At 41.5% G+C, this 15,302-nt stretch overlaps 1 protein-coding gene across 1 annotated transcript in view; it reads right to left on the bottom strand.

Annotated features, from left to right (window-relative positions):
- ADAMTS18 (ADAM metallopeptidase with thrombospondin type 1 motif 18) overlaps nt 1-15,302 on the bottom strand; it is a gene marked incomplete at its 5' end in the record, with an annotated part of 106,720 nt that overhangs the window by 53,453 nt on the left and 37,965 nt on the right. The window contains 5 exons of the mRNA XM_025214445.1: nt 2,314-2,419; nt 3,083-3,242; nt 5,392-5,475; nt 7,491-7,690; nt 12,526-12,808. Coding sequence (XP_025070230.1) covers nt 2,314-2,419; nt 3,083-3,242; nt 5,392-5,475; nt 7,491-7,690; nt 12,526-12,808 — 833 coding nt within the window. The remainder of the gene's footprint in view (nt 1-2,313; nt 2,420-3,082; nt 3,243-5,391; nt 5,476-7,490; nt 7,691-12,525; nt 12,809-15,302) is intronic.

Consider the following 15,302-nt stretch of genomic DNA (forward strand, 5'->3'; position numbering starts at 1 on the left):
ATTCTTCCTGCATCAGCTGACAGGAGACAGGGAAATTGTACCATATGGAAAAAAGCAGATTCTGTTCTTTCTTACACCTCATTCAACCCCATTTCTTGGAATGAGATAGGCCATTAGTTTGCAGCTTTACAAGATCTGGGTAATGCAGCCCCAAGAGCCCCATATGTGGAACAAATCTCACTACACTTTTTCACATATAAATGCTTTTTTATAACTCTGAATCACCATTCCTCAAATGCAAACCTTTAGAGTATTCCTGGAACTCTTAATTAAATGATCAGTAGAATCCTTGATTTTAGAAAAAAGCAGTTACTCCATTGCCTCAGGTCACAGCTATGATGAAATCTCCTTTTTGTTTCAAACATAAATTCCCACATATTATTACTATGGTATTGTTCATAATGTTATTAGACAATACTTCTATAGAGTGTCTGCTTCCAGGCATCTAAAGGTCATTGATGCCAAATTCTATCTCCTGCCGTACAAAGCTGTGCCAGGAACACGAGCTCAGACAAATGGCAGTACAGGAAATGTTCTACCTGTTGCTGCAGAGTGAAAATAGCAATATTTCAAAGATGGTGTATTTATTTAGTCTGTAAGGACTTTCTTCCCTTCAGGAGGCAGAAATATAGAAGGAACCCAAAGAGAGGCTGATGAAAATAAGAAGGATCAAAGAACAATAGAGAAGCAGCCCAAAATGTAAAAGAGAAAAAAGAAATGAGAAGGAAGGACAATTTAGAAACTAAAGCAAGTATTTCTGGAATTAAATGGTATGGACCCATTTCTCCCTAATACTGGTTTAAATCATTCATAAATCTACTGAAATTAATGGAGTTGCCCTGAATCAGTCCCTACATATTTTATCTACATAGCCCTACTGAAATGACAGGCACAACTCCCATTAACTTCATTAGTCACCAGTTTATTCCCCAGTTCCTTGTTTCCCTTCAGATGCACAGAATCCTGTAAAAGGGCCACTCATGCAGACGTTAGGTCATAGTGTGCGTTATACATTATATTTATACAATGAAAACTACATAGCCCTCCAGTCATGCAGAAGCAGAAGGATTCAGCCAATGACTGTGCAGCACAATGCAGTAGTGCTGCCCTTGACAAAGTTCCTTTGCATAGGAATATTACTCTACAAAGGAATTTTTTTCTGTGTTTTACCTTATTTTCATAAAGATTCTGAAACAAAGAAACTGGATTTAAGGCCTGGCCTGGTATTACCAAGCCATTAATCATGTTCTGATATCATGGGATCTCTAGGCCACAATACTGGCTAGGTTTCTATTGTGAGAAATAATTAAATTGAACTCAGCTTAAAACTCAAGATCAAGAAATGCAGAAGGAGAATTTTCTGAGACAGAAAGAGCCAAACAATATGAAAGAAACCCATAAAATCTAATCAGATTCCTTAGCTTCAAACCAGTATCCTAAAGTCATATCTTAATGAACTGACAATCTAAGTTAGACCCCTACTGTAAGTAGAAGGCCAGCAATCCTTAGAAAAATAGAAAGAATTGGTACCCTAGAAATCAAGTCCAATGGAAGTGGAATATGAGGTGGTAACAAGTGGCCAAAGTCATTTGAAAGTTTGCCATCCATCAGTCCATCCTAGTGGTGGGGTGGGATTGATGTAGATTAAGATAAAGGATGGGGTAGGACAAAGTTGGATGACAGGGAACTGGCCCATAAACCTGATGAGACTACCAAGTAACATAGAGGGGCTACCTCTCCTTAGTGTTCACTGTTGTGCTCCTTTCTCCCACTGTAAGGACTGGGCTAACCCTAGGCAGTCAACCCTACACAATACCACCAACATTTGGGATTGTTGGGGAATTGTAGGCTACAGCTAACAAAAGTCATAATGGCTTCAGCTAGGAGTTTTTTTAGTTCTGCTATCCACAGCTTTAGGAAAAAACACCAAGGGAAGCAGCTCCAGCACCTCAGGCTCCAGGACATATCCCCCATATGCTATGAAGCCCTCTTCAGCAAAGGAGCATATGAATGGTCCAAAGAGGGAAGGACTATGGATGGTGTGACAATAGTTCCCTAAATATGGATTTATTTTCCGTGGTCCCTAGATATTGAAATCTGCCAGTGTTGTGTCCCTTCCACTTGTATCTGTAGAATGGATGATCATGACTTAACAGTTCCAACAGTCCCATGTTCTCAAAAGTTGACCTGTCTCCATAAATGATCTATTTTTTTAGTCAGGCATCAGTTGATTGTAGTAGTTTTATCATGCCATTTAGTGTATATATTTACTTATACAAGGAGCTGAGGGAAAATTCACGAAAAATAGCTTACTTGTGTCCAGATTCGTGGGCAATAGTAAACGCCAAACCCAGACCTGTATCTTCATTGATGGTGCAACTACGATATTTACTGCACATGCCACTAATAGGTGCAAATCCTGGAGGGGAAAAAAGATGGAAGCAGTGTTATTCTACACATATATCATTTGAATTGAACAGTAAAGATTTAAGCTAGTACAGCATAGGCACATGGCAAAGGTTCACTGCAAGGTAAGTTTGGCACATTTTGGCAGACCTCATTTTGACATGAAGGAGAATCCTGTGTTGGGAAATACATGCACGCACACACACACAGGACCAAAACAAGCAAAAATGAACTTCTCAGTTGTTGGCCTACAGAAGTTCTGATACGGGCTCGTTTTTTGCTTATCTGACATACCAGTTATGGCATTTGGGAAAACTAGAACGCACCATTACCTGAAATATGCATAAAAAATGTTGTGGGGCCCAGAGACATTTTCAAATTTTAAGATGATATCAGAGAGGGAGAAAACTCCCTGAATGGAGCAATGATCCAAACATTTTCAGAAGATTTCTTTGGCGTTCTTTTGTTGGTGCTAAACTATGAGTAATTTGATTTTTTTTTTTTTTTTTTTTTTTTTTTTACTTAGATAGTTGATAGTTTTTTAGTTAGAAACAAAAAGCTAGCAATGGAAGGCTACTCTATACATTTGTGTCATTAACCACAATACTCAGAGCTCTTTCTTAAGCTGTTGGCAGCAGACATTTAGAAGTGTATCAAAGCACATTTTCTACCATACCTAAAGTGTCACAAGGTTCATTTTTCCAAGAACAGATATCAAATCCTGTCAGCAAGATGGCATGGTCATGGCGTCTTCCATTCTTCCCAACCAAAGCAGACTGCCACTGACAAAAGCTGTTTAATGACTGGTCTGCATGATGGTTGATCATTAATCCACCCTGCAGATATATCATGGGGAGAGAAGTAAGTCCACCAGTCCTTGAGAAAGGTGACAGAAGGAAAAAGAGTTCACCTAGGGGTGTGGCAAAGGGCGTTATATTTAGTATATTTAGTCAGTTATCTATGAATTCATAAGTCAGGTGACTTTCGAATCAATGTCTCCAATATTTTCATTCATTATTATAAAATGGAATAGAGGCATCATGATGGGGAGATTCTCAAGGACAGAGGTGGAAATCAGTCACCCAGTTCCCACTGATTTTTATTAGGATCTGAGCATCTAAGAAAGTCTCTGGAAGCTGACCCCACCCCCACCCCTACAGCATTTATATAGCAAAAAGTACTCTATAATCCTTTTTAACATAAATTGCAATATGAATGATTTCAGGACTCGGCTTTCCCTCCTGGGAAGCATTTTACTTCTAAACTTGAACACATGCAGTTTTCAGACAAACAGACACAAGTGCCTTTATTTCTCCTGATTTGCTTTTCTTCATGACAATATGCTATGGATGCAAGAACTACAGAAGGCAGCAGAGCTTAAAACGCCACTTGAGGGGTTTAGAGTGATCATGTGAAACACTGCAGCTGCTCTGTTTCAAACAGCAGTGTTGGGCTAGGACTACAGAACATCTTGGTATTTTTTAATATAAAGGACACTAATAAAGTGGGGCTTGATTCTGATGTGCACATGGGCTGATATGCATGGTATGATCCACTGACTTCAACGGAATTACCCCTAATCTACAATGCTACAGAAGAAAACCAGACCTTCAGATTAAAAATCTATATGTATTTATACACCTCAGTTCCAACAAATTTCATAGGTATATCTGGTTTACAAAGCTTTGCAATACAGGAACCAGAAAACTCATAAGAAACCACAAGTCTAGATATGTTGTGTTGACTTAAATACTAAATGATTTAAAGCAGATGAACCAATGCACAACTTTAGAGTTACTTCAACATGTCCCATTGGTTATTTTTTCATGGAAAATAGGGTTCTGGATGGAGTGACTGTTATTTTAAGTGGTTTTGTGTTTTGTTTTGTTTTTCTTTTGTGTCAGTTGCTTGGGTTTTTTTTCTTTTTATCATAAAAAACTATAAGACTGAGAACTAAATATTTTGGACTGGTTGTCAAAAAAAAAATCAGTGTTCAGATAATTTGTTGTTGTTCTCTGGCTGAAAAATAGAAGATGTGATTAAACCAGGGAGCCACAACATTTTTGGGAAGAGTGCCAAAAACATCTGCAATTTGTATGTAGGATGTTGGCATGCTCGGGGCAGATGGCAGGGGAGCCACATGGTGCCCAACCCTTGTTGTGGTAGTGCAGCCCTGCACCCTTCACCATGGCATACGTGCCAAGCAAAATGCCTTTGCATGCGTGCCAGGCATTATCTTCCTCTGAATTAAGGTTTTTGGCCAGCTCTACTGAGCACAAATTTCTCATGCTATCACAACAGTCAATAGCTGCTTTCCCCTCTTGCTCTAATTGATACCTCCACACACGCATACACTTTTTTCCTAGAAAATAAGTATATAGTTTCAGTTCTGAACTCTCCAAAGGTGTTTCCTTCAGTGTAGGGCCTTTCAACTCCCTGCTCTCTTCCACTAGCATCCCAGAAGCCAGTCCCCTCAACGTGTCCATCCTGGAGCAGCCAGCAATTTTTTTAAAAAGCTCATTATGTAGGATCACTTTAATATACAGGGTGTTCATAAAGTCCTTTTACGCACCCTAAGTTATTACAGTTTAAAAGTGACAAGGGCTTTACGGAGACCCTGTATGAGAAAATATTGAAAGCGATTAGTTTTTATCTCTATTGCAGAAATTCAAAGTTTAAAGGGAGTTTGAATCAACTCCTGAATCTATTATATATAAAATCTTGGTAAATATTATATATATTTTATATGTATACACACACATCTACATCTAAACACACACATGTGTATATGTAAAATGTGTGCATGGAGAGAGAAAAACTGTGATTCTGAGAGCTGTGGTGATGAGGTGGCCTTTCAAGCTTGGGTCTTCTGAGGACATAAGAAGCCCTTCATGGACATTCTTTTGTATAACATGGAAAAATCCAGAAATGTTTGCAAACTATATCAAATACATTCTGCTACATAAGAATAATGATTCCACTTACAGGCTCTTGTTCCAAAAGGAGGAGACTCACAACAATGATGTTTATGTCACTTCCAATTGTTCCATCTTTAAAAAGACTAGAAACCTGTGTGATGATTGGGAGGGAAAGGAGGAATATCAAGTAAGTAAGAAAGAAATGTTTAATACGAGTAAACTATTTATTATCCTTTTAGGCTCCAGGCTTAAATGAGACTCAAAGGGGGGACTCCACCCGTGTCAGGACTAGATCCCACACACACCGATCCAGCCAAAATGAGGACTGGGCCTGACGTTATGTCTACTGAAACTAACGGGAGCTTTCCAAAGGACTTCACTGAGATTTGGATCGAGCCTCAGTTCTGCACCTCGGGGCTTGGGACAGATATTACACATAAACCAGTTTAAGTGATCAGAAACTGGTTTAAAGCTATAACAGAACAGATGTTCAGTGCACATAAACCAGTTTGAAAATGGCTGAAACTGGTTTGAGATAAACCTGGTTGAATGTAGTATCAGACTTAACTGATTTGGCTCAAATCGGTTTATGCAATGCCTGTCCCAGACACCTTGCTGGTTTAAGTTAAACCAGACTCCCCCAGCATCCCCGCATGGTCTCTGGGCTGGGCGGGGCTCTCTGCTCCACAGCAGGGCTGGCCCCTCCCCTCTGCTCCCTGGCTGCAGCTCAGCAGAGACTGCAGGCATCTGCCTGCTCCCCCCTCCCCTCTTCACCCTCTCTGCCTTGCAGACATCTCTCAGCATTAGCTAGCAGACCACCTTCTGGCCATGGCCCATGCTGTGGCAAATGGGACAAAGGGAGACTCAACAGGTAGCTGGTAATTTCCCTCTGTTTTCTTAAAAGGGAGATAAACACTGAGTTAGGTGTGATAAACACTGTGTTTTCAATTCCCTGCTGGGCTGGTTAGGAGGCAAGGAACCCCTCCTTAACCAGAGCATCCTGCTGGGGCCTGGCCATGCCCGCCTTAGCTCAGCACTGGAAGGGAAGGGGAGGGCTGCTCTAGTGCCCCCAGGCTTCTAGCCTGAGCCACTGCAGACATGTGCCTGCATGTCTGGGATTTCTGTGCAGTTACAGACTGATTTAGCCTAGCCAGGTTAGACTAACCTGCAAAGATTGAATCAATTCAGGTTCAGGCTTTTTGAATGTCTGTCCCGAGCCCTGCTGGATTAGAGCCAAAGCAGTTATCGGGCTAAATCAATTTAAAGTTGGGATTTGCATATCAAGAAGAGGTAACACAACATATCAACAGAGCATAAAGTTTCAAGCTCTGTATCTGCTTTTCCACATAAAAATAAGGTACAGGAAACAAGTCCTTAGTACAGTAGGTGAAGAGACGATAAATAAAGCTTTTACTATGTAACACCACTTCTCTTCTGAAAAAAAGTTGCCAGACTGATCATTTAGGACATGATTCTCATGCAGTTTATGCACCTATACAAGGAAGTAAGTGGGAAGAGAGCCCATTTGACTGCCCAAGTCAGATTGAGATGCCAGTAGAGTAAGGACCTCTGCAGGCAAGCAAGTGAGGACAGAAGAAATATGGGGAACTCTGGGGCTACCCCAGCCACAAGTAGCTATGGAATTGGCTCCCCTTCTCTTTCCAGACACAGTGCACATTAAGGCAGGAATTATGGTATCCATAATGGTGTGCACACATGCAATCTTTATGCACAGCATCCTACAGAATGATTATATGGCCCTTAGGGACATGTCATGTAATAGACCCAATGCTAAGAAAATTAATCTTAGCAAAATTAAGGGGAAAAAAGTCAGAATCAATGTAAGTGCCAATGCTACCAACACTGAAAAACAAAAGGGGTTTCTGGACTGGTGCATACTGGACATGCAAAACTATTTACTATTGTCAGTCTCATGATTTTATCATAATTCATATTTTTTAGTATTTTTTTTTATAGATAGTCCACAATAATTGATACTGTTGATGTTGGTAATACTGGAATTTCACATACATCCATGCAAAAAGAACTTGAGGTATCCATGTGTGCATTTTCCTTGCTCACACCTACACAAGAAATAGCTTTCAATGGTATATATCTTGCACCCTGACAATAAACAGTATGCATTTCACTCACACCAGCTCTTACCATGTTCATAACTGTTAAGATGTATGTGGTTACATTTTCCTTTCCATGCTTCTCCAGCATTTTTTTATCAGCCACAACAAGGGTTTCAACACTGAGACTTCCGCTTTTCTGGATTTTAACAGATGATCTTTTGAACCTTGCAAAACTACCATACTCATCGGAGAAAATATACCTATCTGCTGTGGGTGGTTTAGGTGCATCTAAAAAGAAATCAAACACAGTTTTGGACACGTTTAGAACAGACCATTTTCATGAGCAGTCTAGCTAGACCATAAAGTGCCATGGGGACTAGGACCCTGAATGATTTTATAGTATTGTGCCAGTGCCGGATACTAACTGATATGGGCTGTTAGATAATGCATTGTTCTATCCATTATTAAATAAGACTTGATTCATTCTTCTTTAGGAAAAACTGAATTCAATAAGCAATTAAGATGGAATAGTTATGAGTTTCATATGCTGCCGGGGGACTACTTAGCATTTCGGGTGACCAGTTACATTCTTTTTGTGCATCCTGCCACCTTACTAAGCACTGCTGTATCTGCTGCTTACCTATTGTATGGTCATACTCTTCCTCCTTCAATAAATATATGGAACTAAGATGTTCTGGAAAGACAAGAGATGCTGCTTGTCCACGTTTTGTTTGGCAGTAGCCTCCACAATGCTTATTTCTGCTTGGAGTATAATTACTCAGTGTAGGATGAGGGTAGGAAATAGTAACCAAACTTATGTCAGGAGTACGTGTGCTTATATTTCCTGTTCAGTTAAGTTTATTGTCCCTTCTGCTTGCATAGAATGGATTCTTTCTGGGGTCTCAGGAACTCAAGGCAGAGAAATTCTACTTCATACTTCCTCCTCTTTTCACAGCTTTTCAGCCCATGGAAAGTAGAATTAGGCCTGTGGTCACTATTTTAAGACCCTAGTCTTCAGAGGCAGGTTCAAGATGAGGCCTTCTTGAACCTCGATAAGTTGGACTGAGCAGTGGTGTGCTGGGCAGTGGCAGGGATGCTGCTGCTACTGCCAGGACAGCAGTGGCACCTGCAGGTTTTGCACCTCTCAGCTTGGTGCCTGGGGCTGGATTTCTACTTGTCCTCCACTTAGTTTCACTACTGAGAGCTGTGGTCTGCAGGCTTCAGGGCTTCTGGTGGTTAAGCTTAGGGGTATGCGAAACGGGCCCTATTTGTTTCGGATTCAGCCCGAATCAGGGACAATGAATTGATTCATTGATTCGGATCACTGTCCCCAATTCAATTTGGCCGAATCTGAAGATTCAATGCTGATTCAGAGAATCAGCAATTCAGCCATAGAAACAGTTAAAAATGTTTTTTCTACATACCTCGAGATACCAGGCACAGCTTGTGAACGCTGCAATGCTGGGGCAGATGGAGCATCCCACAGGAGTGCAAGGTGGGGCCCCTGTGTGCTTGGCGGTGAATCCGGAAGTACTTCCAGTCCACTTCCAAGTCTGCCAGGGAGCACACTAGGGCCCCCCCACACTTCTCCAGCTCAGCGATCAGCCACAGGGGGATCCAGGTGGCCCCCCCCACCCCCCCGACCCAGGAGGCACAAGTCGCTGAGCCGGATAGGCACGGCCCGCCCCCCCACACACACACGCTCCCCAGACACCGACACGGGGTTCTGATTCGATTTGGAGAGATTAAAGGGTCTCCTGATTCGATTCGGATTCAGAGATTTGGCCGCCGAATCAGGCCAAATCTCCACTGAAGTGAATCAGTGACCAAAGCTTCGCACAGCCCTAGTTAGACTGTCTTAGTTATTTAGTTGCTATTTTGCCTAGAAGGTCTTTCAGACAAGGAGTGCCTCTTTGTACTATATTTGTACAATGCCTCCAGTAATGGGGCCTGAGCTTGGGGCTACAACTCCTAAGCACTGAGGTAACCCAAATAATAATGGTGAGCATTGGGTTGGTCCTAACCATTCCACTGAACATGCTGCAGGCCCCAGTGTGCAGGGGTTTAGCAGCTGCAAGTTGTAACAATGCATTGGTCCTGCTGACTTACTTGCAAGAATTCTGTTATTCTAAACTATATTTAAAAGTGTAAATGGAGTGTATCAAAGACATTTTTGCAGTAATATTCATTAAGAACTATTATCCTGTCAAGACACACATCCACCCAAACAATCACGTGCATGGTCTATCTCCAACATATAGTGGTGCCTTGTCTAGAAGGCTGTAAAACTTGCTGTCTCTTGATTCAGAAATTTTCTCTTTTATATTTGCAGGAATTTTAGGTTGATCTCAGCAGCAATGTTCCCTCAGATTCACCTAATCTTTTGCAACTGTTTCACTACTGCTACTAATGATTAAGGAGCAATAGCACTTCTCACCTTTATGATGGCTTACTGGACATGATATGTTCAACTCTCAATCCCTGTAACACTGATGCTATGCTGAGCAGCATAAAATATGGCTGACTGGATCTAGTGATGCTTCTGTACTGCAGGTTCATATATCTTCCAGGGATAAGCTATTCTAATGCTGTTTTGCAGAAATGGATCGAGTCTGGGTTTGAATTGCTACAACTTGCCCTCGCAGGACACAGCTGATAGTATCTCGTACAGCTAGGGTCACACAGCATGCCCCAAAGGACATGTTTCCTGTAGTGATGAGTATCACCTAAAAGCCCTAGAAGACATTAATAATCCTATATTCAGATAAAGTGTATGCATAATGTGCAGCATGGGGCCACACATTGGAGAATGAAGATGAAACAAAACAGTGCATAGCTGCTCATTAAGTAATCACCACATTTCCTGTGGTCTGAAAGAGGCAGGTGTTCTGGGAGGTAAAAATAGTATCAGATGAAATAATTAAAGACTGCATCATAATGCATATGTTTGTGGGGCTGAATTAAAATTCCTCAGCAATCTTTGTTCTGGTATTTCTTCACTTTTGAATAATGCTCTTTTAACATAGTTTAATAGATATAACTTTCTATGTGTTTATATAAACCCATATGTGTAATCTATATAAATGTTTCTGTTCCTGACCCTGAAACCCTTATTCCTCCAGGTAGCATTACTGAAGTTATCATTTTTGCAATGCCTTCTGCTTGAAACAACTATTAGAGCACACCTGATCGCAACTAAAAGTTTAAAGTTACATGTTTAACACACGAGTTCTCAACCTAGAGTAGCAAACAAGCACTTGAGGCTTAGGATGCCCTTGTCCTTCCCATATTGTTAAAGCAGAAATCAGTACATGGTTGTATCCTAGTAAGGTGGGGCTGCAGCTTCTAGCACGAAAAGGGTAGAGAAACCACTCCTTTTATACACGAGATCAAGGCACCTGGTAAAAAATCAGCAAATACTTACCTGCACACTGACTGTAACCCCCATGTACTACCACCTTCCTCCTTCAGTTCCATGTTGGATACAAATTAGTAAAGGATCATGTTTACTTTCAAACTCCAGTTAACCATATATTTGAACTACCATTGCTGTGTGTCTAGCACCTTTGAAAGTAGAAGTAATATTCCCTTTCACTCCCTGACAAGAAGGATTGATGGTCTAGTGGTTAGGGTAGTAGCCTGGCACTTATGGGACTGATGTTCAACACCCTATTTCCTCCAGGACTTCCTGGGCAATTCACAACAGCTCTTATATCTTGGTTCCCCATGTGTAAAATTGCAAGAAGAGTATTGGCTGACCTCACAGGGGTGAGACTGCCTGTCATGCGGCCCTCAATGGCTTGCCAAAACTCAGTAAGCGGCCCTTCACCCAAAATAATTGCTTGCCCCTGAATCTATTTGCACTATCAATATCCTAAGTCTTTTAAGTAAAGTTTTAAAAAATACTGGTATTCATGGAAGAGAAGAAGATCACAAGCTATTGAAGTATTCTTTCAGCTGCATTTCCAAAGCAGTCCCCCATGGTTGCTATTCAATGCACAGCAGTTTAAAAACTAGTATGAAAGAGGACAACTTGGGCTTCATACTAGAACTGCATACTGGTGCTTCTTAAACTATGGAGGATTTAGGTGAAATATGCAGCGGAGAGAGCTGAAATATTGATGGGAAACATGAGGAACTAAAAATATAAAGACATGTCAAGCTTAAAGGGGATCATGTTCAGGCAGGTCAAGAGCTGTCTAGAACAGAATCAAGTATCCATCTCCCAACTTTCTCTTCCCTTCCTTTCTAAGAGTTCTCCTCCTCCTATCCTGCATCTTTTATAACTGAGGCCTTCCTATTGTCCCAGAATTAAGTAAGAAGTTGAAAGGACACATTTTAGCTGATAGATTGTTATTGATAAGTGCATGCAGTTTCTTGGGGCTCTAGATAAGAAGCTGTAACCAGAGGCAGATCAGCTTCCAGATAAATATAGTAAGGATAGCCATAAGATCCTTGGGGACTCTTTATAGCTCTAGAGTCTATAATGTTGAAGGTCTAGCGAAGACCTCAGCATGGACCCTGGCAGAATAATATCACTTCAATACCTTCTGAAGAAGTTCATTTAAATAATTTACTAGGGATGTTCTTTCTGAAGATCTTGCTTGCTAAGAACTTCCCTATGAAATGGTAAATTGTGAGAGACTTGTTCCCTCTCCTCTTCCACAGTAATGTTTTTAATGTGGGGTTTTTTCACCTTCAGGTGTAGTTGCGTATACCAAAACTAAAAGTAAATAGAGCGGGGACTCAGCATTGGAAACTGTGAAAAAGAGGCAGTTTTAAAGCCAGAACATGAAAGGGGATGCTTCATTTAAAGCTGTATCAGCCTCAGCAAAATCAAAACAAGCGGTCCTCCACCCGATGCAGCAAATTCCTAAGCAACCCAGTCACTGGCTGGGAGAGGGATGGTAAAAAAAGAGATGGATAGCATCATACATTCAAATGCCTTATGGTAATAACAGAGATGGATAGCATCATACATTCAAATGCCTACTCCAGCTCCTTGAATCCATGCCAAGTGTTTCAGTCCCCATCACAGCACTGGTTGCAAACCACTAAAAGTAGCACCTCAATGTCTCTAAGAACTACTATCGCAAGCAAAGAGAGAAAGTTTCCTTACATACATTTCTTGCGACGTCCACAAAAATGCTGCTTTTGAAACCTTCCAAGGTGGTAATCATTCGCCTGACCATGATACTTGGAGTAAGTGTGATTTCTGTGATGACCAGGGGAAAAGTGATTGGGGCTGGAAGATACTTTGTACCGGTGCACTTTCTCTTCTGCTGTCCGTTTGTATAAGACATGAGGATGATGTCCAGCGGGTGCTGTATAATTATGTTCCTGTGCTAGGTGCTGAGGTAATGGAGATATAAGGAATTCATTCTCCCGTGTCCTTATCAAACCTGACTAAAAAAAGAATGAATACAAATAAGGAAAAAAAAACCAAACATCATAGTTTGACAACAAATATATTTCTGCCTACCTGTGAACACTGGGTTCCTCTAAGTAGCTCTTTTCTCTGAATTGCAAAGTTTATTTTACAAAATTAAGACTTCCATGAGGTTAGGCTTTCTTGTCTGTTTGAATCTATCAGGCAATATTTGCCACCAGGAAAAGAAAAGCAAAAAGACAGAAATACTGTTGCATGGCCAAAAGGGGACAAAGGTGGTTTGATGAGCACAGAATTCCTTTCCAAAATGAAATTTAAAAAATGGATGTAAATTTTGTTTCTGTTACAGTGAAATATCCCATTTGGACTTTGGAGAAGGGTCAATAAAATTAACAGATTCCCATGGAAAACAGTCTTCTGTAGCATTTATTTAATCACTGAATCCTCTGCTCTAATGACAAGAGATGTCCCTAGCTGCTAGCCCTCCATCCTACCTGCTGTGCTACGTTCTAGCGAATAACGGGACTCGCCATCACACAAAGTTATTCATGCTCCAGAAGACTCGAGTCAGAGATGGTGCTACAGTGGCTCTCAAAATGCTCCTCGGAAGCTCTCTCTCTAATAGTCACGTCCCAGGCACCAAAGTAGATCAGACAAGAACATTTTTAATATGGAAATTTTTTTTTATAAATTTCAGTACACTCCAAGGACTGAGTGGACTATGAATAATGAATACCTTCTCAGTCATGAAATGTCTCTTCAAAGTAGGGTTCAGACACCTTAGTGGGACAGTACTGGGAAGCATGAACTGAGGTTTCATAGATTCATGCCACCCAGTACTTGCTGGACCAATTACTGCGAAGGTGTCAGACAGCAGCATTATCAGCATAACACCTGTTAGCAAGCAGTAAACTATCCACTTCTTAGGAAATATTAAACTTCTTTCCTGCACAATATGCAGGACAAACAATATCTGCAAAAGGATACAGAATATTAAAATGGAGTTCGTGTTGTAACTTAAGAGCAAAACACGCTGGTGGCAAGTTGCGTCTATTCCAAAACCAAGTATTATAAAGCCAGGAAATTCCAGTTTAAGATTATATTTCAAAATTTCCCAAGCATGTGAAGATATGGAAATGCAAGCAACCTTAACACTAACATTCAACAATTTAACTACAGAATTTGAGTGTCTGTGGTCCCAGATATAAGAGGAAACTTGTATTTAAAGATACATTTATGTTTCCATCTCATTTTTCTTCTCCTGGTGTCACCAGAAGGCAGAGTTGAAGTTGGGAAACATATGCTATATTTTTCATACGTTAACGATAAATAAAGCTACATATGCGATTAAGTGATTCCAGAAGAATGTGGGTGGCAATGAGGAAGCATTTTTATTCACATCATTAGCTCTTTTTGTTTTTTCTCATTTCCGAGACTTGTAAAAGTTGTTGTCATAAACAGCTTTTTTATCAAGGAAAACTGCAAGATAGATGCAGCAAGCATCAATTTGTAGTCAAAAGCAAGAACAAAATACCTCAGCAGACAACTATATACGTAATTCTAGATATGGAACGTGTTGTAGATCACTGGGGCACCATCTCATGCCAAGACTATCTCCAGAAGTGACAGCCCCGAAGGACTGGCCATTTCTCTGGCTTTGTAAAAGCACCTACAGACCAGCCGGTGGCCTTTACGAAACGCTCTGTATAACACGTGAGTTCTCTCGGTAGACGCCGCAGCTGGTGATGCCACCACAGAATGCTCTCTGACGGCAGGCGACACAGCTATGCACCTATAGCTGCAAGTTTACGATGTGCACCACTAGCTCATCTTGACCCATTTTTCTATTCTGTCCAAACTGAGATGTCAGAGGACTTCAATACATCGTTACCCGCTGTGTTTCTTTCAGCTTTGTGGTATTCTTTACGCTTCCTCTCAGGAGGAAAATTTAACAGAATAAAATACAAAATCCTCACGGCTTTAACTGTAGTGTTTAGTACTCAGGATAATGCTGCCATTGATACTGGATGCATCTACACACGCATTTGATCTGAGATCAGTTTCCTTGCAAGTAAACTATTTGTGAGTAATCGCTCCCAGGCAGGCATCTACACATGCAGGGACATGGCAGCAGATTTGCTGCTCTTGGCAGCAAAATGGTGCCACTTCCTGTGGCCCTGCAATGGTCTCTGGCTGCCATCAGGGAGAGCTCAAGGCTCTGGCTGCAGCTGCCAGCAGCTGGCAGCCATCTGAAAAAGCAGCCCCATGCTCTGCTCCCTGGCCAGCCACTTCTCTGGCCAGGCACAGTGCGCACAGCGCAGGAGCAGGACACAACAGCTCTCTCCTCACTGCCTCCAGCTTCCTGCACCCTGGCTGCTTCAGTCCCTGCCCCTGGCAGTGATGACCAGCAGCAGCCCCAGGCTCCTGCCATGCCAACCGCCAGCTGGCCCATGGCCATCTGGGCCGTCCTGGCTTCCCCACACACAGCGACTGCCTGTCTAGCCAAAGCAT

Source organism: Alligator sinensis, unplaced genomic scaffold, assembly GCF_000455745.1.
Source record: "Alligator sinensis unplaced genomic scaffold, ASM45574v1 scaffold349_1, whole genome shotgun sequence".
Lineage (NCBI taxonomy): Eukaryota > Metazoa > Chordata > Crocodylia > Alligatoridae > Alligator > Alligator sinensis.